At 35.0% G+C, this 26,457-nt stretch overlaps 1 protein-coding gene across 1 annotated transcript in view; it reads left to right on the forward strand.

Annotated features, from left to right (window-relative positions):
• PDE3A (phosphodiesterase 3A) overlaps positions 1–26,457 on the forward strand; it is a 307,539-nt gene that overhangs the window by 173,507 nt on the left and 107,575 nt on the right. The window contains exon 2 of the mRNA XM_029205257.1: positions 12,079–12,129. Coding sequence (XP_029061090.1) covers positions 12,079–12,129 — 51 coding nt within the window. The remainder of the gene's footprint in view (positions 1–12,078; positions 12,130–26,457) is intronic.

A 26,457-nucleotide genomic window follows, 5' to 3' on the forward strand; every position in this document is an offset into this window, starting at 1 on the left:
GTCATTCTAAAGACCACAGGTGAAGAGCTAGAAATAATGAATGAAACTCTTTTTTGTATGTGTGCTTTCTGCTCAATTACCCAAATTGGCAGAAATAATACAAGCGGCAGTTTAACAAACTGTAAAATGCAGATTTATAGCTGTGTTCAATGCTGCTCAGAGATTTGGGTTTCACCTGAAGTAAGTTTGATAGAGTTAATAAAGTATAGCCACAGTGCCTTGTTTAACATTTCCTAAGAAAACTGCATTTTGTTTTGCTGCTCAGAACTTAAAAACATTTTATTGTGGTTGTTTTAGAAACATTTGCGTGGATTTGAGGGGTTTCCTTGTTTAGTTTTGTTTGCTTGTTTTTTCAGGCCTGTCACTTGCATTGGAAATTCCGTTGTGTTTCCAATTAATAGATCCACCTGAAGGTACAAGCCTTGTCCGTATTGAACAGACTCTCGAGTAGCTTTTTCCTCAGCTGATCTTTCCAGATGCTTATTTGTGACACTGAGCCTTTTGCTATTCTATGTGCCTCATGAAAATTAAGCCACCCCAGATCTCATGTCTCCATGTCTCTTGTCACTAAGGGGACCTAGTGATGTTAAAATTTGGATTTTCCAATTATTACACAGAAAATAAATCTGAATCTGATTCAGTAGACTCAGTAGACCTCATGGACACGTTACATGTGTTACATATTACTCTGAGAAATGATGCATGAAGTTTGTTTTACTTATAAATTTGATCAAGTTTTGTAAATTGGATGTTGCCATGGTCAGGGAATGGGTTTTTCCCACTCTAGCTTAATAAAAAGTAATCACATATATGTCATTTGAATTATACTTTTCTTAAAGAATTAGGATATATTAACACCTAAATAAAATCATGTAATTATTAAAAATGATAAAAATAATAGCTAAGATTTAATGTGTACTTACTGTGAACCAGATACTATACTAAGCCTTCTTTATGTAATAACTCATTTAGAGTTAGAGGCCATTATTATCTAAATGTTAGAAATACAGAAACTGAGGCACAGAAACATTAAGTAAATTGTCCAAGATTATGTATCTAGTAAGATTGAATATCATGTCAGATGTGGGATTTGAACCAACAAATCCAGCCTCTAGAACCCACATGCTTGACTACTGTGCTAGAGTTTATTAATGATTCAGAAAGTACTTCAAGATCCTGTGGTGCCTCAGGGCTGGGAATAGCAACATTTGCTATGTTTACATAGAACACTGGGCTAGATATTGTGGGTACCCAATAAATATTTGTTGAAAGGATGTATGAATGAGTGAGTGAGTGAATGCAGGAATGAATAATAGGTACTACTGAGATATGCTAGTAGAGAATTTGGCATAACTTAAGCTCTGACATATAATTTACTATACATTTTGAAGTAATTCCATAGCCAACATTGAAAAATATGATTATAGTATTTACAGAGGCTTTCCCAAGAAATTAAAATTTTTCTCATATTCTGCAATTTTTAAAGGAGGTGGAGACTAGGAGTGGAAAATGGATTTTGGAGAAATAAGTCTATCACATTAACTACCACCATGAGTTCCATGAAGACAAATCAAATCCCATGTCTTTTTCATTTTCCTTACCAATATACTTAGTTGAGCAAGACCTGATACTTGGTTTGAACTCAATAATTATTTATTGCTAAAGGTTGTACAGTAGAAAAAGTATATGATTTGTAGTCAGCAGAACTGAATTTTAATCCATCCAGTGGGCTAGTGGCTATGTTTCAAGTTCACTTCTCTTTATTCATTTCCATATTTATAAAGTAAGAATGATATGCCTCTATTCTTTGATCATGAAAAAAAAATGTATAAGAAAAACATTTAGAAAACCGTTAAAAAAAAATCCTCAGAATGTGTTCCATGGAAAGCTGTTAATCTCTTTCGAAACAAAATTGTTCTGTTCAAATGTGTTGAAAATATTACTTAAATGGAGTTCCTTTGTTTAATACTTCACCAGACTTTAATAACGCTAATATGAATTGGGAGGATCCAAGTACTAATTATATTATGCAGAATTTCACAAGCTTGTTTTACTGTATTGTCATTTCTTTATAAAATATCTAATAAGGGAACACTGCTTAAGCACAATGCTGTTGTGATTGCATTATTAGTAGCATAGTACCCAAAATACAAATTAGCAATAAAAAGTACAAAAATTCCATGTAATCAAGATAGTCAAGATCTATTAAGTAAAAATAATGGAAGCTTTGTAGCTCAATTGCCGCATATAGGTTTAGGGTAGTGATTGTTATTGTGATGACAGGGACAGAAATAGAATTATGAAAACATTCTAAACCAAAGTGTGGGAACATCATTATCGTCATTAATCAGAAAAAGATACAGGACTTAACAGCAGAGAGGCTGGGATTTCGAACTCCAGAATATTTGAATTTCTTTCTATTTGAAGTTTTCTCATTCCCCTGTGTTTATGAAATTTATACTGGCTGCTGGGTTGGAACGCTGAGTTAGGATCAGGGATTTATTCTCTGCCAAGTGAATGGAATTTAGGTAGTTATCACCAACTGTGAAAGGAAAAAAAAAACCCTTGATTTCAGTCCTATGTAGTGCTTTACTGTTTTCGGGCTCTCAGTGCTTTCTAAGGAGAGTCAGTTCTAAAGAATCCTTTTTCTCGTGCTAATTTGTCTGAAGATTCAAGATGGGGAGAATAGGAGAAAGTGGGGAATGATAAAGAAACGAGATTTAGCTCTGGGGGAGGATCCTTGAGGCATGAAAGGTTGAGACCTTTAAGCTGAAAAAGACTCATTTCCCTCCCCATGCCTCCCGCCCCCCCCCCCCGCCCCCCACCAGGAGTAAAGGGCAAGAGGTAGTAACAGCTATAAAAAAATAAACAAAAATGCTTTGTGACACCCTCTGAGATACCTGATGGATATTTGAGTGGCTTTTGCAGTATTCTGTGTGATGTAATCATGTCCGGTCTCCCCTTAGCTCTTCAATAATGTCCCCATCACTTGATGATGCTTTGTAGAGTGGAATGGATTTAGCATGTGGGGGGATGTGATGAAGTGGTGGTAGTGAAGCTAGGCTCTGGGTGAGAACTGAGGCTGCTGATGGTATCTGGTTTACACGAAGGAGGCTGATGGAGTCTCCCAGGAAGTCTGTGTTTGATTTGGACCATAGGCCAAAGTAGTTAAGAAAATCCCTGAGGCTCCCCACATTGTCACCCAGCCCTCCAGGGTTCTTCGCTGGGGTTTGGGGCCTCAAAAGGCCCAATAGAGATGGTATTGGAAAAGATCTACCCTCCTTTATAATTAAATATACAGATTTTCAGTTCCCTTTTCGGCAGAGCACAATATAGCCTTGACTCCCATTGATAACAAGAGGCGAAGGAAAGAAACATCAAGGATTAAGAGCAGTTCCCCTAAAAGGACTAGATGGGAGCTGCACTGGTCTACACTGTCCATCACAGATCGTCCCAGGCCAGGGGACTGCTGTGTAGTGGGCCCTGCAGGCAGGGGAGCGGGCAGTCCAGGCCCATCTTCCTACATAGAATCCTAGAGAGCGAAAACATAAGTACTAAGGAGATTATGAAAAGAGTATGCCAAGGGAAGAATCCAAAGGGAACATGCCAAGGTTAAAGAAGAGCTTTAATTTCCTTATGAATTTGAAAGTCCCAGGCTTCTCATAGTAACTGCAATTAAAAGGCAGCCCCTGCCCTTATGCATTTTATGACTCTTGAAAAACAAAACCGATGTGTAAAGAGACAACAAAATTGTACTATGACTAATACAAGGGTGCCTTTGTGGCATATCGTATGTGCTTCATAAATTCTTGTTGTATTGAATAAAACTGAGTAAGAGATCCGGAAAGGGAGAATCCCTTCTCCACGAGTATTTCTCTAGAGAATATACTTTGTTTTTCTTTCTTTTTTTTTTTTCTGCGGTACGCATGCTCAGCGGCCATGGCTCACGGGCCCAGGCGCTCCGCGGCATGTGGGATCTTCCCGGACCGGGGCACGAACCCATGTCCCCTGCATCGGCAGGCAGACTCTCAACCACTGCGCCACCAGGGAAGCCCGACTTTGTTATTTTTAATTAATGGAGTTAATGACTAACTTTTCTGGACAATTTCATACCAGAGGAAAGGGAGTAAATACCAAATATAGATTTAAAAGATCCAACTGTTTTAAAATTTTAGGTGAAGGATGCTCTGCTGCTCCTCAGTTGTACCACTTGTACTCCCATCTCAGGGCCTTTGCACCTCTGTATCTTCTGTCTCGCGTGCCCATCCCCCAGATACCTGTGTGTCTGGCTCTCCCGCTTTATACAGGTCTCTGATAAATGTCACTTTTTCAGAAAGGACTTCCCTGATCTACTTAAATAAAATTAGCTCTGTTCCCAGCCCCGACTCACCATTTGCCTCTCATTCTCTACCCTTTACGCTACTCTAGGCATCTTTATAGCTTTATCATCATCTGGTCTATGTTTATTTGTGTATGTTCTACCTCCTTTCATTAGAATTTTAAGAGCCAGGAGAAGAGAGATGCATCTTGGTCTGTTCACTAGTATATAGGTTATGTCTGGAAGAGTTCCTTGCATATAATAGGCACACAGTAAATATTTGCTTAATGAATAAATGATTACATAAAAAGAGGGTTTTATGTTATACTTCCATGTATGTACTATACAGAGTATATATTCATATATATATAATATATAAATTTTAGTGTATATAATTTTTATGTTTTCAAAACTATAGTAATTTTCTTTTTGTAATTTATTTTTTATTGAAGTATAGTTGATTTAAAATCTATTAGTTTCAGGTGTACAGCAAAGTGATTCATATATATATGAGTATATATATATGAGTATATATATTTTTTCTTTTTCAGATTCTTTTCCTGTATAGGTTATTACAAAGTATTGAGTATAGTTCCCTGTGCTATACAGTAGGTACTTGTTGTTTATCTATTTTCTATACAGTAGTGTGTGTCTGTTAACCCCTGACTCCTAATTTATCCCTCCCCCCACTTTTCCCTTTGGTAACCATAAGTTTGTTTTCTATATCTGTGAGTCTATTTCTGTTTTGTAAATAAGTTCATTTGTATCATTTTTTTAGGTTCCACAAATAAGTGATGTAATATATTTGTCTTTCTCTGTCTGACTTACTTCACCTAGTATGATAGTCTCATCCATGTCGCTGGAAAGAGCATTATTTCGTTCTTTTTAATGGCTGAATAGTATTCTACTGTATATATATACACTACATCTTCTTTATCCATTCATCTGTCATGGACATTTAGGTTGCTTCCATGTCTTGGCTATTGTAAATAGTGCTGCAATGAACATTGAGGTGCATGTATCTTTTTACATTATGGTTTTATCTGGATATATGCCCAGGACTAGGATTGCTGGGTCTTATATCCCAGGACTAGGATTGCTGGGTCATATGATAGCTCTATTTTAGTTTTTTTTTGTTTTTTGTTGTTTTTTTTTGTGGTACGCGGGCCTCTCACTATTGTGGCCTCTCCCGTTGCGGAGCGCGGGCTCAGCGGCCATGGCTCACGGGCCCAGCAGCATGTGGGATCTTCCCGGACCGGGGCACAAACCCGTGTCCCCTGTATCAGCAGGCGTACTCTCAACCACTGCGCCACCAGGGAAGCCCTCTATTTTAGTTTTTTAAGGAACCTCCATACTGTTCTCCACAGTGGCTGCACCAATTTAAATTCCTACCAACAGTGTAGGAAGGTGCCCTTTTCTCCACATCCTCTCAAGCATTTATTATTTGTAGACTTTTTGATGATGGCCATTCTGACCGGTGTGAGGTGATACCTCATTGTAGTTTTAATTTTCATTTCTCTAATGATTAGGGACATTGAGCATCTTTTCATGTGCCTGTTGGCCATCTGTATGTCTTCTTTGGAGAAATGTCTATTTAGATCTTCTGCCCATTTTTTGATTAGGTTGTTTTCTTGATATTGAGCTGTATGATCTGTTTGTATATTTTAGAGATTAATCCCTTGTCAGTTGTATTGTTTGCAGATATTTTCTCCCATTCTGTAAGTTTTCAACAAATGAAGTAGAAGAATAGTTTACTTGAGAATAACTTTAGGATAACAGTGTGACTGTTACTCTCCATCATTACATTTTTTCATATCTAAAACCACTCGCCTCTTTAAATGCATGCAAAGTTTTGTTTTTTTTTTAAATTTTGCATCTAGTTGTGGTTTCCTGCAGCTTACATCCCTTCAGTAATAGGTCTGGTGAGTTTTTTTTTTTTTTTTTCCAAAGAAGTCCCTAAAAAGGTATTCATGTTTGTATTAACAAACAAAAAACAATAGAACATAGCACAGGGAACTATTTTACCTACAGAAACACACTTTCAACTCTCTGCATTTCTCATGCTATTATTAACAATATCTCTGCTTGGACAGAACCATTTTGTTTCCATGCTAACTGCTCATTTGTTTCTCCTGTGAACTTTTTAAATTCGGTGTTTGGCAGCAGTTTTGTTTTCCTTGGAACTAAGTACTGTGTAACATACTGTTAGCTGAAGGCTGTGATGTAGAAATTTATTATTAAAAATAAAAGAGAGAAGAATTTATTCCATAAGGATGAAAATGACTTAGTGTCAGGGAAGTTAGGATTTTCAAAATGCTTTACATAGCAAATTGTGTTTCTCTGAAAGGAAGTATATCTTATTTCCTAGGAATAAATTTAAGCATCTTCATTTTGCCCATCCTGATTAATGGGAGCTGAGAAAGAAGGAAAGATAGACGGTTGTACGGAGAATTCCTTCTCTTTGCCGTGTGTAGGCATAACTTTGGTGACCTATATATCCTCAAACCTTCTGGTGAGATGTTTATTAAAGTGTTATTACCCATAGGAGTAATCATAGTTAAATAGCCAAGAAGGTATTTTTTATAGAAGGTGAGAGACAAACATTTTTTTCTTCCTGAATTAAGCCATGTACTCTTTATTAACCAGAATGTATTTGAATTTCCTATTTATTATTCATTTTTTAGTTTCAATTTCTCTTTCTCTGTTTTACATTTCAATTGATCATAAAATCAGAAGCATTCCTCCTCCAAAAAGAGTATCATATCAGGTTAATAAACTTTTTGTCTCTCTTCCCAGAATGGCCTAGGTATCATGCTGCTCTTCACTTCTCTTGAAAGTGTAGTCCATTCAAGTGACTTCAACTGCAAAAAGAAAAAAATGATTCCACAAATTCTACTTCTGTTCGTTGTCCATGACCCATTTCTGTCTTTTATCTAATCCCATGACATGTCAATGGACATCTGCAACTTAACACTAATCCTACCTGTGGACTCAAAGGATGTTTCAACTTTCTCACTGATATAACATCAACATCAGTTTGCACTTAATTCTGTAATTCATTGACTTATTATGCAAGCTCTCCTCTTTACTATTTATTATAACTGACCAATTTTTTTCATTTGTCCTAATCGTTAGTTAAGAGAGTAGGGCTAGGGAGGTGTCTCTGTACTTCTAAAACATTTAGCTCTTTGGTTCTGCTTTAATAGGAATAGTTACCAGCAGCCAAAATTATTTAACTTAAATAATCTGTAATATTAAATAAGTCAGGCAGTTTATCATACTATGGATAGTTTTTTTAAAAGGCTGCTGAAAACATGATGCTTATTTTAGTCCTGGATCTGTGATCTGAGGACAGTGCTCTTATGACAGTAAAATAAATTCTGTGTCTGTAGATAGGGTAAAACTTCAAATGCTGTCATGTACTAATATGAAGCTGATACTCACTCCCCTTTCTGTGCCAGGTATGCAATAATCATGGGAAGAAGTAGAGTCCTGACACCCTATCCAGTCCTCCCCGCCTTTCCCTGCATTTAAAAAACAAATGCGAGAAAATACTGTAACAAACCCTGTATAACTCAACACTGAAGTAATGTTAAATTTTGGCTCAGATTTTTTAAATGAAAAGTATCAATAGATACTTTTTTAATGATAAAGCCCTTGTGTGATTTCCTCAAGTCCAAAGGGAATACAATCTTTGTTGATTTCCTTTGCCTTTCTTCTTATTGAATAGAGAACATTCCAGTATCTTATTCATTTCAGAGTTTTTTTATATTTTGGGTATTTCACAGAGCATGTAGATTTATGTAACTTTTTATTACCTAGAAAAAAGTAGCAGCAGTATCATTTTAAAATACATTTTGAAATATTACCACATGCTTTGTCAACTCAGACTTTCAAATATATTATAATAATGATATTAAATAGATAATATAAATATATAATGATACAGTGGAATAGAATTCCCTTAGCCTAAATCTCTCTCATTACTCTAATGTATACTGCAAGGAAATAACTCTCTCTGATACGTAACACATTTGGCAAATTTACTATTTTAGAGTTTAAAATAAAAGGTTGGGGAGGGCTTCCCTGGTGGCGCAGTGGTTGAGAGTCCGCCTGCCGATGCAGGGGACACGGGTTCGTGCCCCGGTTTGGGAGGATCCCACATGCCCCGTGAGCGGCTGGGCCCGTGAGCCATGGCCGCTGAGCCTGCGCGTCCGGAGCCTGTGCTCCGCGGCGGGAGAGGCCACAACGGCGAGAGGCCCGCGTACCGCAAAATAAATAAATAAATAAATAAAAGGTTGGAGAGTGAAACTTTTGGAGGTTTATAAGTTCTGGTTTGTAAATTCTCTTCTGTAGTAAGTGATGACCCAAATGAGTCTGCATTTTGGATGTTTTTGTTCTTTGACTGAAAATTGTCTTTAAGATAGTTAATGGCAGAGGGCAGTGAATCCCGTGGTTTTCTTACCTTAGTTCTGATCTTGGAGAAATGTTATATTCTTGACTTAGTATCTGTCATCATCAGATATTCCCCCTTAAATTCATATAGGTGGATGACAATTCGTGTTTCTGATGTATTTACCTCTTTTAATTGTGATACTCATGCGTGGTAGAATTTACCAAGTTACCCTGTTCGTTTAAATTCACTAGCAAGAGGGTAATAGTCCTAACAGCCTTTTATAACCTATTTTCTTGAGAACATTTAGATAAAATAGTGAGAGAGAGAAGGTAAGCCTTCTGCTTAAAAAGCATTTTTATTTATCAGTCTAGTACTCAAGTTTATTATTTCTTTAGGGTTGCCAACGCAAGCATCTCACCTCCCTGTTATTAATGAAAGATATTCCCAAAGTCTCAATAGGACTATGGTTGAAATTTTCAAGAATTGTTTTGATAGTTCTAGTGAATAATTACTTAAATATCCTTAGTTTATGTTTCTGAATCAGACTATTTCATTGGTTGATTAGTATTTAATCTTATTATAATTAACTTTAAATTAGTATTAATGAATATTTACTAGCAGATGTATTGCCAATAAATCTACAAATTTAAAAAATTAAAGAAATATCTACTAAGCGTTCAATTCTATGTGATGATTATCTGGGCTAATTTACCCAAAATTGCGTGCTAGCCAAATAATTAAATCATTGTAATACTTCTAAGGCTTGCAATAATCGACTGTCTTATTAAAAATGAGTAATTTGAAATGACGTAGTTGTATTTTTCACTCATTATACCATGAGCATTTCTCATGTAATTTTTTAAAAGGCTCTGAAGGTCAATTTTTTTTTTAACATCTTTATTGGAATATAATTGCTTTACAATGGTGTGTTAGTTTCTGCTGTATAACACAGTGAATCAGCTATACGTATACATATATCCCCATATCCCCTCCTTCTTGCGTCTCCCTCCCACCCTCCCTCTCCCACCCCTCTAGGTGGACACAATTTCTAATTGCTATATTATATTCTTTTCTATACTATAATTTATTGAATAGTTACCCTTTTGTTGGATAACACAGTGATTAGCACATTATAACTACTAGATTCTTACAATTTTATTTACTGGTCAAAGTGTATGAATTTTTAGTAGTATGTAATATGTATTAAAGTTGACATACATGGTACATGTCTATATTTATAAGTGTTATATGTATATGCATATATATATCTCAATATATATATTTGCTATATGCTAGCAATATATGTGTATACTTATCTCCCTAAATCCTAACCTAATATTCTACATTATCAATTTGCTAAAAAATAGGCAACAGTAGTTTTTTGTTATTGTCTATACTGAATTTCTTTTACTTCCAGCAAAGTCAGTTGTTTCCCATAAAACTCTTGACTTGATATTTATTGTGTAAATTGTCCTTATCCTTTCTTCCAGTTATCTCCTAGAGTTGTGTTTATTTCAAGTTTGTAGAGTTCTTAGTGTCCTGAAGATATTACCTACCATTTACTGCAGATATTTTGCCAATTTGACATTTGTGCAGACATTTGAAGATTTCATGTAGTCTGATAAATTCATCTGTGTTTTTTCTTTAATTTGGAAAATATTTATATATTCCAAAGTAGTTTAAGTATTTGTCTTGATTTTATTCTATTTTATATTTATAGTTTGATCTTTTAAAAATTTAGCTCTTTTTATCTATATAGAAGTTATGTATATTGTAAGGTTCAGCTCCAAGTTTTTCTTTTTTCATTTGTTGAATAATTCATCAAATACCCATTGATTTTTATATTTTATTTTTTACCTTTCGTTACTACATGTACTTGAATTTATTTCAGAACTGTCCACCACATTTCATTTATTTGTATTTTGAGTCTTAAATCATTATCCTATAATTTGAGTTAAATTTTATAATACACTTCAATAACCACTAGGGCATTTTCATCTCTTCTAATATTTTGATTCTTAGAAGTTCATTCTCTCAGATAAAATTTAGGTGCTTGTGGTTTTCAATTTTTTTCTTAAAAAAATACAAACAGCTTTTGATTGAAATTGAGTTAAACCTGTAAATTTATTTGGGTAAAAATGAACACAATAATTTTATTGAATTCACTTGTCTTAACCAGGACCATTGTATGTTTATCAGTAAGGTTTTACCATTTCCTGTGTATGGTTATCAAACATTTCTTGATAATGTTCAAAAGTATATTACCTTTTTGTTGCTATTGTGATCAGTTTCTTTGTTTTTTGGTATAGCTACTGAAGAGTCACTGTTGTTGTACAGAAAAGTTAATGTATAGAAGTATGTTCTATAGTATGTCTTGGTAGCATGCTAGCTTCTCAGTGGTAGGGAGTTCTTCCATTGGTACACATGACTAGTGAGTATACTGGACAGAGAAATGGAATTTTATTCCTCTCGGTTGGTATCTTGCATTTTCTTAATGCTCTTCAAGTTAAATGTTATTTTCAATAAATAAATATTATTCTTTGAAGCAAAGTAGCTCAGGACTATTACAACTATGGGAATAACTTGATAATGTTTTGTAGTCTCTGTTTTTATGAAAATTTACATTTTGTGACTTTGGGGGCATATTTCACATTAAATAATTTTGCTCCTTCGAACTCTCATACTTTTGTGATATTATCGAAACAGAATTTAAAATGATTGAAATATTTTGGCCTTCTGGTTCTTGTCATTCTTGACAGTAGAGTAAGCTACACTAGTAGATTTCTGTAGCATATTTTCTTAATAAACTAGAAGCTTAATGGTATGAAAATAAAGCTTAGCGTGGTTTAGCATTGATCTAGAATGTTCCTGACAACCGTAAAGCTGTACATTACAGACTCATTTTGTCACAGTGATATTAAAATATCTTCAAAACAACTAGTAGTTGAACTATTAGCTCTCAAACCAGAAGTGTTTTACTTCAGGTATGTTAATTTACTCATGAGGTCAATATAATACCCTACTATTAAAACGTAGTTTTCAAAAGCCTCATTATTCTTTAAAATAAAGAGTAGAAATAGTTGCCATGTAAAATAGGTATCATTGGGCTTCCCTGGTGGCGCAGTGGCTGAGAGTCCGCCTGCCGATGCAGGGGACACGGGTTCGTGCCCCGGTCCGGGAAGATCCCACATGCCGCGGAGCGGCTGGGCCCGTGAGCCATGGCCGCTGAGCCTGCGCGTCCGGAGCCTGTGCTCCGCAACGGGAGAGGCCACGACAGTGAGAGGCCCGCGTACCGCAAAAAATAAATAAATAAAAATAAAATAGGTATCATTTAACTTACTGTCATTATTATATTATCTTACAGCTCATGGGGCATTCAGAATGGGACCACAAACGAGGGCCAAGAGGATCGCAGGTAGGTTTCTTTTCCTTTCCTTTTTTGCATTTTGTGTCTTAACACTTTGAGCCATGAGTTTTCTAAAACTCATGAAATAATAATGAGAGAGAGGAAGAGACAAAAGAATCATGCCATTTGTTTTTATTTAAGTTAGCTGTAATTAAAGTCAGGTTTCAAATCCGAAAGGCAGATGCCAGTATATTCCTCTGAAGAGCTTTCTGGTATCCCAGACTGGTTGTGTTTATATGAATGTAGATTTTATATTCATCTTGTCTCTGCAGAATACAGTTTGATCAGCAACCTACTCTCTTGATTTTATTCCCTTCCTTTGAAAATTTTTCTATGTATTTTCTTCTTTTCTCTACCTTCCTGGTTTTAGTTAAATATTTTGAAATATAATGAGAGTAAACCCTGAACTAATTACAGAGTTTTGTCTCTAAATGAACTGTCTTCTTCTTAGGGAAATAGAAAGATGAAAGGACCTATTATTTTGGAAAAGAGACAAATTATAAAACTTTCTGTATTACCAGACTGTTCTCATTATCTTACTTTATGTCTTAGGCAAGGAGAAAAGCTTCCATGACGCATTTATGCTTTTTAATGACCTAATTAGACAATGTGAATTTGTTTTGCTTCCATAATTACTTTGTCTGACAGAATAAAGGCTGAGTTTTACACTAAGAAAATTGCCTCTCCTCCTAGGGTATTTTGTGAAGAAATGTAAAAATCATTTCTCTCTTAGCAGCCTGTGCTTACCTGACTGTAAACATGCTAAATAAAAAATTAAGTGGGTGGAACATTTTAATCTTTGCTGCTCACATGTTTTATTTGCCACTAAAAAATATGGTTAAGAGAGAGTTTACTGTACGATACTGTATATGAAAGATCATTGTGAAATGTCAGCGTCTCCCAAGTGTTTTACCAAGCTGACATGACCTGTGCTGTCATTAAGATTGCACGGACAACAGTTTCATTTCGGTCACTAGGGAAATACAACCAAGTCAGTCAGTTGTTTTTAGGGGAGAGTTTAATAGCTGTGGTTTTATTTTTGTCCATTATCAATTTGATTAGTAGATAATATAAACCAGTCCAATTAAATTAGGATTATCCAAAAGGATTTATGCCTCATTCTCCCTCACTGTCACTTCCTTGTCTCCATTTTCTCTGGCAGCTCTCCCTCTGTACACATTTATTATTTTAAATCAGAATTTTCGGCAAGATTGGCAATGAAATGATGAAATTAATGCATGGTGGACGCTTTGTAATTCTAGACCAATCAAAAGTAAAGATGAGCACCAGTAAGAAACTCTGTGGTTTCTGATTATTGCCACCACAGACATCTTGACTCAGAACACACCAAGCAACTTGATGAGGACATGTCCTTTCAAAGTAATGTAGTGTTAGTTTTTAAAATTTGTTGAAAAAATATATAATATACTCGCCATATAACCTATTTGGATATAATTTATCTTCAAGTTTGGATTGGTCACTCTGTCGTTATAAATTGAAATATAATGTCATAAAGGCCCAGCGTCGTTTATGTTAACTTTAAACATAAAAAATCCCAGAATGAAAATTTTTAGAATTCCAGCTATTGCACATAGCTAGAAAACTTCAGATTTCCACATACACATGAAAAATATTTTCATAAATAAAGTTTGATTATATTTAGAAGCTTGAGATGATTCTGAAAAGCAAAGGCACTAGAAAGTTCTTGCATGAACTACCGTTATCAGCATCAAGGTTTTTCGTGAACCTCTCAACTAGCTAAATAAGCATTCGAAATGGGGTATACCTTTGTCTCACCCTTGACCCTCAACTCAGATAAAAAAAAATTGTCAATGTCAAAAGCAAAAACACACACCAAAAAAAAACCCGATAACAATTACAACAGAATACTTTATTCTTTGGAAATTCCAGATTAGTCAATTAAGCACAAAAGTAGTAACCTCTTATCTAATTCTGATTCTCCACTGCGGGGGTGGGGGGGGTGGGGGGGGTGGGGTGGGGAAGACAGTATATTTATGTTTTAGATGATTGATCCCTTCTTATCTTGCTACCATTTCCTTGGACAATATGTCTAAAGTCTTTCGGCCATTTGAAAGGAATTTCAGACAGACTGCATTTGAACACAGATCTCTAAATATTTTACGACTACCACAAGGCCTTACTCAAATCCCATCTCAATTTAGTTTAATTGAAGACAGGTTTTTAAGCACTTACTATGTGGATAGCACTGTGGTAGGTCTCATTGAAGAAAAACTGAGTGACAAGTTTACTGCATTGCAGGAGCTTACAAGGTATGGTTGGAAATAGAGCAATACTTGAGTAGGTAATTTGCATATAAGGCAGAGTGGTAGATGTAAAATTAAGTATATAAACAAAGTGTGATAAGAGTTTAGGTGGGACAGAGTATTTATTTATGCCTAGTAGAACTGGGAAATTTGGTGGTATGTGAGGTGAGCCTTCAAGGTTGGGTAGTAAGGTTTCAGAAGTGAAAAGAGGGAAAGGGAAAAGCTTGAGGAAAAGTCTGAACTGGTAAAGTGTGGGGTTGTTTGGATTTCTGTAAATTTACTTTATAAACACTTCCTGCCTAGGGACTGTTGCAGGAACTACTGTGAAAGAATGATCCAGGGAATGTCATTCTTTATTGATCAGGTACGAGGAGGAAGTAAGGAGGGTTAAGAATTTGTAATCCAGAGAAAGACAAATGCTGCATGTTTTCACTTATATGTTGAATTTAAAAAACAAAGCAAATGAACATATATAACAAAACAGAAACAAATTCAAAGATACAGAAAACAAATTAGTGGTCTCCAGAGGGGAGGGTGGAAGAGAGATGGGAGAAACAGGTGAAGGGGACTAAGAGATCCCAGCTACCAGTTATAAAAAAAAATAAGTCATAGGGATGTAATGCACAGCCAAGGGAATGTAGTCAGTGATGTTATAAAAATATCAAATCACTATGTTTTACACCTGAAATTAAGATATTTTAGGTCAAATATACATCAGTTGTTTTGGAAAAAAAAAAAAGAAGAATGAGTCCCAGTAACACAGGCCAGTTCACAGGGAAGATGTTGAGTTTAGTGTTAGAAGTGTTAAGAGAGAAGTGAAGATGACAATTCCAAAAGGGAATTTCAGACAAATACTTGGGGTGCCATTCTGGGCTATGTAGCCAGATGAAAGCAGAAGATGTCAGTTAGGGAATGCCAGTCATTCTTGTGATAATCAAACTACATTAGGCAATGGATTCCAGAAGAAGGATATTAAAAGAGAAAAACAGAAGAAAGGCTCATTCTTGAGGGAGACTCAGTGTAAGGGCTGGGAGGAGCCTGGGGAGGGAGTTAAAGCATGTACCTGGGCTCACTAGAGACCAGAGGAAGCAGTAATGCAGAACCTGAAGTAGTGAGTATACTGTCAAGTTACACTCAGAAGAAGGCTGAGACCACAACCAAAGTTTCAAGAAAACAAAAAAAGTAGGAAATGCTTTTGGATGTAGTGATGAGCAGGGCATTAGTGAACTCTGAGAATGCACTTTTGGTCAAGAAGAGGTGGAAAAATAGAATACAGAAATTAAGAAGAGAATTAGTGTGAGATAGTGGAGGAGTTTTGTTTTAAAAGAAAAGTAGAATTAAGAAAGAGGTGACAAACAGTTTCCTACTGTGTAGCTCAGGGAACTATATTCAGTATTCTATGATAAACCATAATAGAAAAGAATATAAAAAAGAATGTGTGTGTGTGTGTGTGTGTGTATATATATATATATATATATCTGAATCACTTTGCTGTACAGCAGAAATTAACACAACATTGTAAATCAACTATGCTTCAATAAAACAAAAGAGAAATAGGTGGCAACAGAAGTGAGGAAAATTTATTTTTATGCTAAGGTAGGATGTATGTCTTAATAACTATTAATGACAAAGAGCATCAGTAGAGAGAAGAAAACACTGAAAATTCTCAATAGTGACCTATTTAAGGACTGAGAAAATAGTGTAATCCAGGGAAGGGAATGCAATTTCTCCCAGTATGGTCCTTTGGGCTGGTCCCTTTGACACCTGTTTATGTGTTTTTCTCACACTCCACCAGTTCCCACCCTAGACTCCGCCATTCACCCTAGTTCAGAAAAACTGACCATGTTCTCAAATGAACTACTGGATAGATCCACCAAAAAGCACAAATGAAGAAGTTTTGGAAAGAAAGTAGGCACATTTATACCAGAAAAGGAGAGAAGAAATAGGGGCAGATAGCACAAAAATGAAAGAAATACTTTAAGCCTAATGACTTCAGTTTTCTTGCTAGAGAAAGGGTACATAAACTTGGGGATATTATAGTGGAAAGCCTTGAATGGTAGAAAATATATGGAGTACATTTGTTTTAGATTTCCAAAAATGGAACTGACTTGATGTGTGAACATACCTGGTAGAAAGCAGTGGGCTATGACAGATGTGAGTGGGTAGCCTGCAAGACAAATTTTAACGTATTTTACTTTAATGCAAAAAACACCAATATATGTCAGGAACTGTTTTTAGCCTTCGAGGAGTCAAAAATTGAACTAAATGACTTTGCCCTTCAGGAAGGAAGTATATAGTTTTGCCTAAAGGCAGCCTTAACTCAGAGGATAAAAATGATCAGCTCATATTGAGGGCATTCGTCATTACCAGGATAGAGTTAAACTTCTCCTGGCTTTCCTCCTACATGCTTGCTAAATAAAAGATTTTCTCAAATTTGATGTCATCTCCCAGAATTATATGTGCATTATCACAGATGATAAGGTGTACCTTTCATATCAAATACTTACATAGAAAAATACATATCTTACTTCAAGTAAATTCCAACATTAATTGCATGTAACTCTTCAAACTCAGTAAGAATTTAATTAAAATTGATTTATTTACTCTTTACTCAATAATTCTGTGACATAATTTGTCAGCTCACAGCTTTCAGGCTGGCATTTTCTTCTTTTTATTTTTAAAGTATGTGGTCTCAAATAGTAGATCATCCAAATTTTGGAAGATGCTAAATGATAAATAAACTTTCAGCAGCAGGCAGAACTCTTTTCTCTGGCAGCATTTCCAGTAATACCAAACGAAGTCAGGGGATAAAATTCTCAGAATGCAATTATGTTTTTTGCTTTTTCTTTCCTCTAAATTCTTGAAGAAAAGTTTTTCAGTGGGAAGTTAAGAGAAACAATAGAAAATTGCTCTCCTTTGAAAGCTTAAAAGTGGTAGAAGGGCATTGAAGGAGCCAATAATTTACTTATCACTTAGCTAAGGGTCTGTGAGAAAAGATTAATTTGTGAATTTGCAAACTTCCTAACACTTTACTGTGCTAGGAACCAGCAGGCCCATACTTATCAGTAGTTAGAGACTAGCCAGTTCTTTAGTATTTAGTATATTATTGATATACTAAACTATTTATCACTAGAGACTAGCAGATTCTGTAGTCATTTAGTGTGTGTGTGTGTATATTAACATATATATTAATGTATATATACTACCAGCCAAGTTTTATCAATTACACTTAAGACTACTTATTGAAGAAACAGCTTACGTGTGATCTATCTAGTCTTCAAATAAGTTAGGTATTTTTTTAGACAATGAAATTCTGGTTTGTATGTTTCTAAGTCATTAGAGTATTGTATTACAATAAAAGAAATTAACTGAATATTCTGGTGGGAAAAAAGGTAATAGATGGCACTAGGCTATTGGTATGCTTAAAATGAAATGAAATTGAAAATATAACACGTTAAAATTTATGGGATGTAGCAAAAGCGCTTCTAAGAGGGAAGTGTATAGAGATAAATGCCTACCTCAAGAAACAGGAAAAGTCTCAAATAATCTAACTTTACATCTCAAAGAACTAGGAAAAGAAGAAAAAACGAAGACCCAAGTTAGTAGAAGGAAAAGATGATAAAGAATAGACAGAAATAAATGAAATAGAGACTAAAAAAGCAATAGAAAAGATCAGTGAAACTAAGATCTGGTTCTTTGAAAAGATAAAATTGACAAACCTTTAGCTTGGCTCACCAAGAAAAAAAGAGAGAGGACTCAAATTGATAAAAATCAGAAATGAAACAGGAGATGTTACAAACAATACCACAGAAACACAAAGGATCGTAAGAGACTACTATCAATAATTATATGCCAACAAATTGGGCAACTTAGAAGAAGTGGATAAATTCCTAGAAACATACAATCTACCAAGACTGAATCATGAAGAAACAGAAAATCTGAACAGATCAATAATAAGTAAGGGGATTGAATATGTAATTAAAAACCTTCCAACAAAGAAAAGACCAGGACCAGAAGGTTTCACTGGTGAATTCTACTAAATATTAGCACTAATTACCACCAATCCTTCTCAGACTCTTTCAAAAATTGTAGAAGGTGGGAACACTTCTGAACTCATTTTATAAGGCCACCATTACCTTGATACCAAAACCAGGCAAGGACACTACAAGAAAAGGAAGTTAAAAGTCAATATCCCTGATGAACATAGGTGCAACAATCCTCAACAGAATATTAGTAAACTGAATTCAACAATACATGAAAATGATCATACACCATGATCGAGTGGGATTTATTCCAGAAAAGCAAGGATGGTTCAAATCTGCAAATCAGTCAGTGTGACACACCACATTAACAAAATAAAGGATAGGAATCTTATGGTCATCTCAATAAATGCAGAAAAGAACTTGACAGAATTCAACATCCATTTATGATGAAAACTCTCAACAATATGGGTAAAGAGGGAACGTGTCTTAACATACTAAAGGCCATATATGACAAGCTCACAGTGGACATTGTACTGTGTCAGCTTTTCCTCTAAGAACAGGAACATGGCAAGGATGCCCACTCTCTCCACTTTTATTCAACATAGTACTGAAAGTTCTAGCCAGAACAATTAGGCAAAAAAAAAAAAAAAAGAAAGAAAAGGCATCCAAATTGGAAAGTAAGAAGTAAAACTATCACTATTTGCAGATGACATGATATCAGTTATAGAAAGCCCTAAAGACCCCATCAAAAAACTGTTAGAACTAATAAACAAATCCATTAAATTTGCAGAATATAAAATCAGTACACAAAAATTTGTGTTTTTTTACACTAATAATGAAGTGTCAGAAAAAGAAATAAAGAAAACAATCCCATGTACAATTGCATCAAAAAGAATAAAATACCTAAGAATACATTTAACCAAGGAGGTGAAAGAACTGAATATTAAAAATAACAAGACATTAATGAAAGAAATCGAAGAGGTCACAAAGAAATAGAAAGATATTCTGTGCCCATGGATTGGAAGAATTAATATTGTTAAAATGTCCATAATACCCAAAAGCAATCTACAGATTCAGTGCAATCCCTATCAAAATTCCAATGGTATTTTTCAGAGGATAGAACAAACATTCCTAAAATTTGTATGGAACTATGAGATTCCAAATAGCCAAGCAATCTTGAGAAAGAAGAATAAAGCTTGAGACATCACACTCCCTGATTTCAAACTATATTACAAAGATAAAGTAATCAAAACACTATGGTATTATCATAAAAACAGACATATAGATCAATGGAACAGAGTAGAGAGCCCAGAAATAAACCCACACATATATTTATGACAAAGGAGCCAGGAATATACAAAGAGGACAGGACAGTCTCCTCAATAAATGGTGTTGGGAAAAATTGGACCACAGCATGCAAACACATAAAACTGGACCACTGTCTTACACAATATACAAACATTAACGCAAAGTGGATTAAAGACTTGAATGTAAGACCTGAAACCATAAAACTCTAGAGGAAAAGATAAGTGGTAACCTTCTCGACATAGGTTGTGGTAATTATTTTTTTTTAATCTGTCACCAAAAGCAAAAGCAACAAAAGCAAAAATAAACAAGCAGAACTATATCAAACGAAAAAGCTTCTCCACAGCAAAGGAAACCAAAAACAAAATGAAAAGGCAACCTGATGAATAGGGGAAGATATTTGCAAATCACATATCTAATAAGGGGCTAGCATCCAAAATATATAAAGAGCTTATACAACTCAATAGCAAGACAAAAACAATTTGATTTAAAAATAGGTAGAAGATCTGAATAGACATTTTTCCAAAGAAGACAGACAGATGGCCAGCAGGTACATGAAAAGATGCTCAACATCATTAATCATCAGGGAAATGCAAATCAAAACCACAAAGAGTTATCTCGTCGTACCTGTTAGAATGACTTATCAAAAAGACAACAAATATCAAGTGTTGGTGAGGATGTGGAAAAAGGAAACCCTTGTGCACTGTTGGTGGGAATGTAAATTAGTACAAGCACTATGGAAGACAATGGTTTTCCATAAATTAAAAATAGAACCACCATATGATCCAGCAATTTCCACTTCCGGGTATTTATTCAAAGAAAATGAAAACACTAACTGAAAAAGATATATGCACCCCCATGTTCATTGCAGCATTGTTTTCAATAGCCAAGATATGGTAGCAACCTAAGTGTCCATCAGTGGATGAATGGATAAAGAAGATGTGGTATATATACACAATGGAATATTATTCAGCCATAAAAAAGAATGAAATGTCACCATTTGTGACAACTTAGATGGACCTTGAAGGCATTACACTAAGTGAAATAAGGCAGGCATAGAAAGACAAATACCATATGGATCTCTCTTATATGTGGAATCTAAAAAATATAAATAAAAACTCATAGATACAGAGAACAGACTGATGGCTGCAAGGGGTGGGGAGTGTGAGAAATAGGTGAACTGTTTTATTTTTTTTTAGTTTAAATAAATTGAATACAATTTTTAAATCTATTTTAAAAAATATTTATTTTATTTTGGGCTGTGTTGGGTCTTTGTTGCTGCACGTGGGCTTTCTCTAGTTGCAGTGAGCGGGGGCTACTCTTGGTTGCGGTGCACGGGCTTCTCATTGCGGTGGCTTCTCTTGTTTCAGAGCATGGGCTCTAGGCACGCAGGCTTCAGTAGCTGTGGCACATGGGCTCAGTAGTTGTGGCTTGTGGGCTCTATAGCGCAGGCTCAGTAGTTGTGGCGCACAGGCTTATTTGCTCCGCGGCATGTGGGATCTTCCCAGACCAGTGCTCAAACCCGTGTCCCTGCATTGGGAGGCGTATTCTTAACCAGTGTGCTGCCAGGGAAGTCCCGAATACAATTTAAAAAAAATAATTTTAAAAATTAAAAATGATCTGTGTCCTCTTTAGTAGCATGGCTTTAATTATCTACCACATGCTAGAAGCTCCAAACTATAAAACTTCTAGAATAAGCAGTATCTAGCTACATCAGTTAGCTCTTGCAGGATTATAGTAAGTCTCGAGGATGATTTTCGATTGGAAGTTATTATCAGTCAGTATCTTGTCTACTTGGGTATTCAAGAGAATGGATCTGTTAATAATAGCTACTAAAGTTCATGAACCTAAACATTTGCCTCCTAGTGCTCTAATTTGGTAACAGATCAATTCTTTCTAGGTTAAATCATTTGTTTTTGATAAAAGAGAGTGCGAGAGTAATTTAAATGCCTTCCAGGCATACCTGGAATAATGCTATATAAATTTATTAAAGTTAACTCCATGTAATGCATTTTAGAAAGACTGTCATCCAGATTTCCCCATAATTTATTCCAGGGGATTAATGTGAGCAGGTTGGGAGTTCATTATTACGTCACCCAAATGCCTAATGTGTTACCGAGGATAATTCATGCCCTAGATGAAGCTGGCTGCCCATGTTGCTTTTTCTGCAAAGAGAGTGTTTTTTAATTTGCATTTCCTTCTCCTTTTTCACTTTTCCATATATTAATCTACTAACTGTTGCCACTGGTTTAGAAATTGTTCCAATAATAATTTCATTTTTTTGGCAACCCTCCAAGGAAAGTTTTTTGTTTTTATTGTTGTGTTGTGAAATTTGTTTGAATTTTGTTTATGTGGACAGGGCCACACACCAAATATTTGCCTGGGCCCTATACATGTTAGGACTGGCCTTATCATCACATACGTTAGTGGCAGGAAAGGACCTGCTTGTTTAATACTTATTGAATGACCCTCTTATCTTGAAGACTGGACATCGTTCACATGACATGTGAACTGCGTTATGCTTGTTTCTGTTAAATCAGAACTTTCTGGTACATTATATGAAATAAAACAAAGATGAGTATTTCACACCCATCTTGTCCATTAAACCTTCCTCTAGATGTTTTAAATTTTACCCTTTAGTTACCCTCCCCTTCATACTGTGAAATTGCTTTGGTGTAGTTAGAGTTTAGTGTTATGTCTTTAATTTGCATTGAGAGACTTTACAAGGCACAGTCTTAGAGAGTTTGTCCTGGTAGGGATAATTTTGGAAATGTCCACAACATCCATGGTGTCAAAAGGATGCAGAGACATTTTCTTTGTTTTTGTTCAGAGAAGGGAAAATCGTGTTTCTCTTTAACTAGTAAACCCAGTAGTTTATTACTTCTTCAGCATCTCTGGTCTCTCCCCAGTAGATGCCAGTGGCAGAGTCCCCGCCCTCCAGTTGTGATAAGGAAAAATGCTTCCAGACCTTGTCAGGTGTTCCTTGGGAGGCAAAATTGCTTCTGGTTGGGAACTAGTATTGAGATTATGGCATAATCTCTTCACCATGCATATCGAAGAGAATAAATAGATATTTACTGATTAGTTTCAACATGTCATATAGGAAAATGGGAAGATGCTTCTTCAAGTATATATGCTTCAAGTATATATGCTTTCAAGCTTTCAGGTTCCTTTTTTTAAATTAAAGTATACTTGATTTACAATGGGGTCTTAATTACTGCTGTACAGCAAAGTGATTTGGTTACATATATATATACATTCTTTTTTAAATATTCTTTTCCATTATGGTTTATCATAGGATATTGAATATACTCCTCTGTGCTAGACAGTAGGACCTTGTTGTTTATCCATTCTGTATACAAAAGCTTACATCTGCTAATCCCAGCCTCCCCAGGTTTCATCTTTAAGTCTAACAAATAGCAATTTTAAAAATCATAGTCATTTCACTGTGAAGTATTACAGTAGAATCATGTCCTAGAAAACTAGGAGGGAAGAAATGCACTCTTTCCACACTTAAGCATTCAAATGTCAGGGGAGCAGCCTGAGAGGGTGTGGCTCTGTCCAGGCAGTGGTTGTGCAGAGCGTATGTTTCTGGTGAACAGATGGATGACCTTGAGTAAGTCACTCTTTATTAAAGCCTTGGTCTCTATAAAAGGACATCAATGAACAGGAATCAAACAAGTCCACAGAAATAAAAGGGAAAATTGCCACTGGCATTTATGCTTTTTCCTCCCATGTTTATAGATTAGTAGACATGTTGTTTAATACTTATTGAATGACCCTCTTATCTTGGGAACTGTGGACATCATTCATCTGACATGTGCACTGCCTTATGCTTGTTTTTGCCAAATCAGAACCTTCTGTTACATTATATGAAACAAAACAAAGAAATGAAGTAAGCAGCTGTAGATGACAGCTGTTTATCTGCAGGAGCTGTAAACAGCTTAAGCAACAATCAAATTTACTGAATTATGAAAGCATACTTTGAAAGAAGTAAGTGTAATAATACCTAACACTTTAGCTACAGATAGTTTCTGACCATTTTTGCATTTTCCGCTGTTATTATGTTCTGTATTTTTTTTTTTTTTAGATATCTTGGTGTAAACATTTAGAAAATTCATTAATTAATGCAAGTATTTTTGCTTGTGAGTTCCTATAAAGTAAATATAGACTTTTTGGAAAGTAACTTGCAGCTCTAAAGTTTTGCCTTCCACTTGGCTGGAATAACAGAAGAAAGATATGCGAACTTGAGAACTGTCCATTTTATCTTTGAATTGAAGTACCTGACAGAGGGAGATAATTTTATTTCATGCTGGGGGATTTTATTCAATCTCTGACGTAGAGTAAGATCTTATTCTTTATTAATTGTGAAAACATACTTTAAAAGGGAAGTTTAGGGGGTGGATTTTTAAAATTTTACTCTACTTCTTAGATAAAACTGATGAAAAAAGATAGTGCTGAATATCATTAGATTTTCATAGGAGACAAAAACCTAAGATGAGGTTATATCTGACTAAAGCAAACCATCAGGTAGAGCAGGAAGCGAAGGTGAGGTAAGGTGAGGGTGAGGAAGGTCCTATGACAGTTGGAAGATCAGTTAACTAGAAAAGGTGAATTAAGGCAACAGAAATAGGAAATAGTTGTGGGAAATGGTTGATCTTTTAAGGTGAATATCGACATTTGTTTTGGTATACAAACAAAAAATCACCAAGATGCAGGTTTTTAGTATCTTCTTGGTACAATGTATAGAAACTTATAGAGAATGAATGTTTTCATTTAATTTCTTAGTAGTGCATATCCAAGTTATATGTAAATATATATATATATTTCTAATACATAACAATCTTAGTTATACATAGGAATTCTTCTTTGCTTCCATTCTAGGGACAATCTAAAAGGTTATTCAACAGCATTCCTCACATGAATTTATAATGTCATCAAAACTATTGATTTTTTACAAAGTTTTATATTGGAGAATGAAGATTGCATGGTAGTTCTGTCCTCAGCATTAAATGGTTGATGCATTTTGTATAGAATGCACCCATTATATAAAATTAAGTAAATCCATGGGACTGGTGGTAATAATTACAAAGCAAAATCCTGGAACAACATTAAAGATATTAGTGAACTGAAATTATCTCGAAAGTCACAAAAAAGAAGCTTCTTGTCATGTTTGATTTTCCAGATCATAGAGGGAGGTTTTGTTTTTTTTTTGTTTTGTTTTGTTTTTGCTTTTGTGGTGATGCCTTATACAATGACCAATTCCTGGAAAACTCTTGAGTGTTACAAGTTCAAGTTTGTTCTTATTGGAAATCTGCAGGTTATCAAACTTGAAATCAAAATAATTTCCTTGCTGAATTTTGTGGCATGATGGTTAAATACTTCTGGTGACAGTTCACACTTGGATTTCTACAACTATTTCCATTTTAGAATTTTGTAACAGTATTCTTTTCTTTTCAAGTCCTTTTAACCCCCAAACTACAGATAGTTGTTTACACTGTATCTGTGATACACACTTAAAAGAGCACTTAGAAAAAAAGTTGGGGAGAGAAAAAAAAAAGAGGAGATTGTGGGTGAGACAAACGAGTAGAAATTTCAAAAGTAAACCAAAAAAAAAAAAAAAGTAAACCAATGTGAAATAAATAAATAAAATTAAAAGGAAAAAAATAAACCAATGTGATCAGTCAGAAAGTTAAAGAAGTACAAACAGCTGTAAAAGCTCTAGTTCTCAAAGGATTGGGAGCAGAGAAATGGAAAGAAGTTGTCTATCAAAGGTGATACAAAGAGACCCAAGGGAAACAGGGTTAGTAAATAGAGCAAAGACCATTTCATAAAGCGAGATAAGGACATGACGTTGCAGCCGTGTTGAGAAGGTCAGAAACATACATGAAAGTCCTTAGATTTTGAACATGATGATTTGGGAGGTTGACAGTTCTCTGGTTCTTGAAAAACGTGACAGTATGATGCATGTTTATTGCACTTTTAGGCCTTTGTATGACTTTTTAAAATAAATATTCCAGTGTACCAAGTACACTTGTGAAATCTAATCCTAGGACAATTTTGTTTTCTTCTTGATAAGTGCTTTATGGATATTTTTAGCTACTTTAAAACGATAACTAGTTTTAGCTAGAGTGAATTTCTGCCAAATACTAATAAGGAAAAATAGGAATATGAGTAATATCTCTGACTTTCCAGTGTTTAAAGGAAATTCTGTTTTCACCATCTTATGTGCTGGTGATCATGAAAATTTTAATTGGTAGGTGCAGTATAGGAAGTGAACAATTTTCCCAGAATGAACAGTGTATTATACATACTATGTGCTTAGTTAGAACATATGAGACGCTGTGTTACGTTAAATATCAAATAGTCGATGCCTTTCTCTCTTTTTTTATTATAAATTATTTCAAACATGCAGCAAGGTACAGTGAACAGTGTACAAAAACCATATTCTCGTGCATTTAAATCTATAATGTAATTTAAAGACGATATTAATATTATTTCTTTTTTCAAGCTTGCACTGAATTAGTAACAGTCTGCATTGTAATAATAAGAAAGAAAAAAAAGGAGCAAATGCTTTTTAAGGAAATTTCAGTTTGGTATGATTATTTATCATGTGAAGTTAAAATGATGCATTTTCCTCTCCTGTCTTTTTCCATAAACAAAAGCCACAGTGCCAAAACCAAAACATAAGAAATAGTAAAATTATATATTTTTCTTCTTTTTGAACAGAAATAGAAATGCCAAGTTCAGTTTGTTCCATTGGT

The sequence above is a fragment of the Monodon monoceros genome, unplaced genomic scaffold (genome assembly GCF_005190385.1).
Source record: "Monodon monoceros isolate NGI ecotype Baffin Bay Population unplaced genomic scaffold, NGI_Narwhal_1 Super_Scaffold_6, whole genome shotgun sequence".
NCBI lineage: Eukaryota > Metazoa > Chordata > Mammalia > Artiodactyla > Monodontidae > Monodon > Monodon monoceros.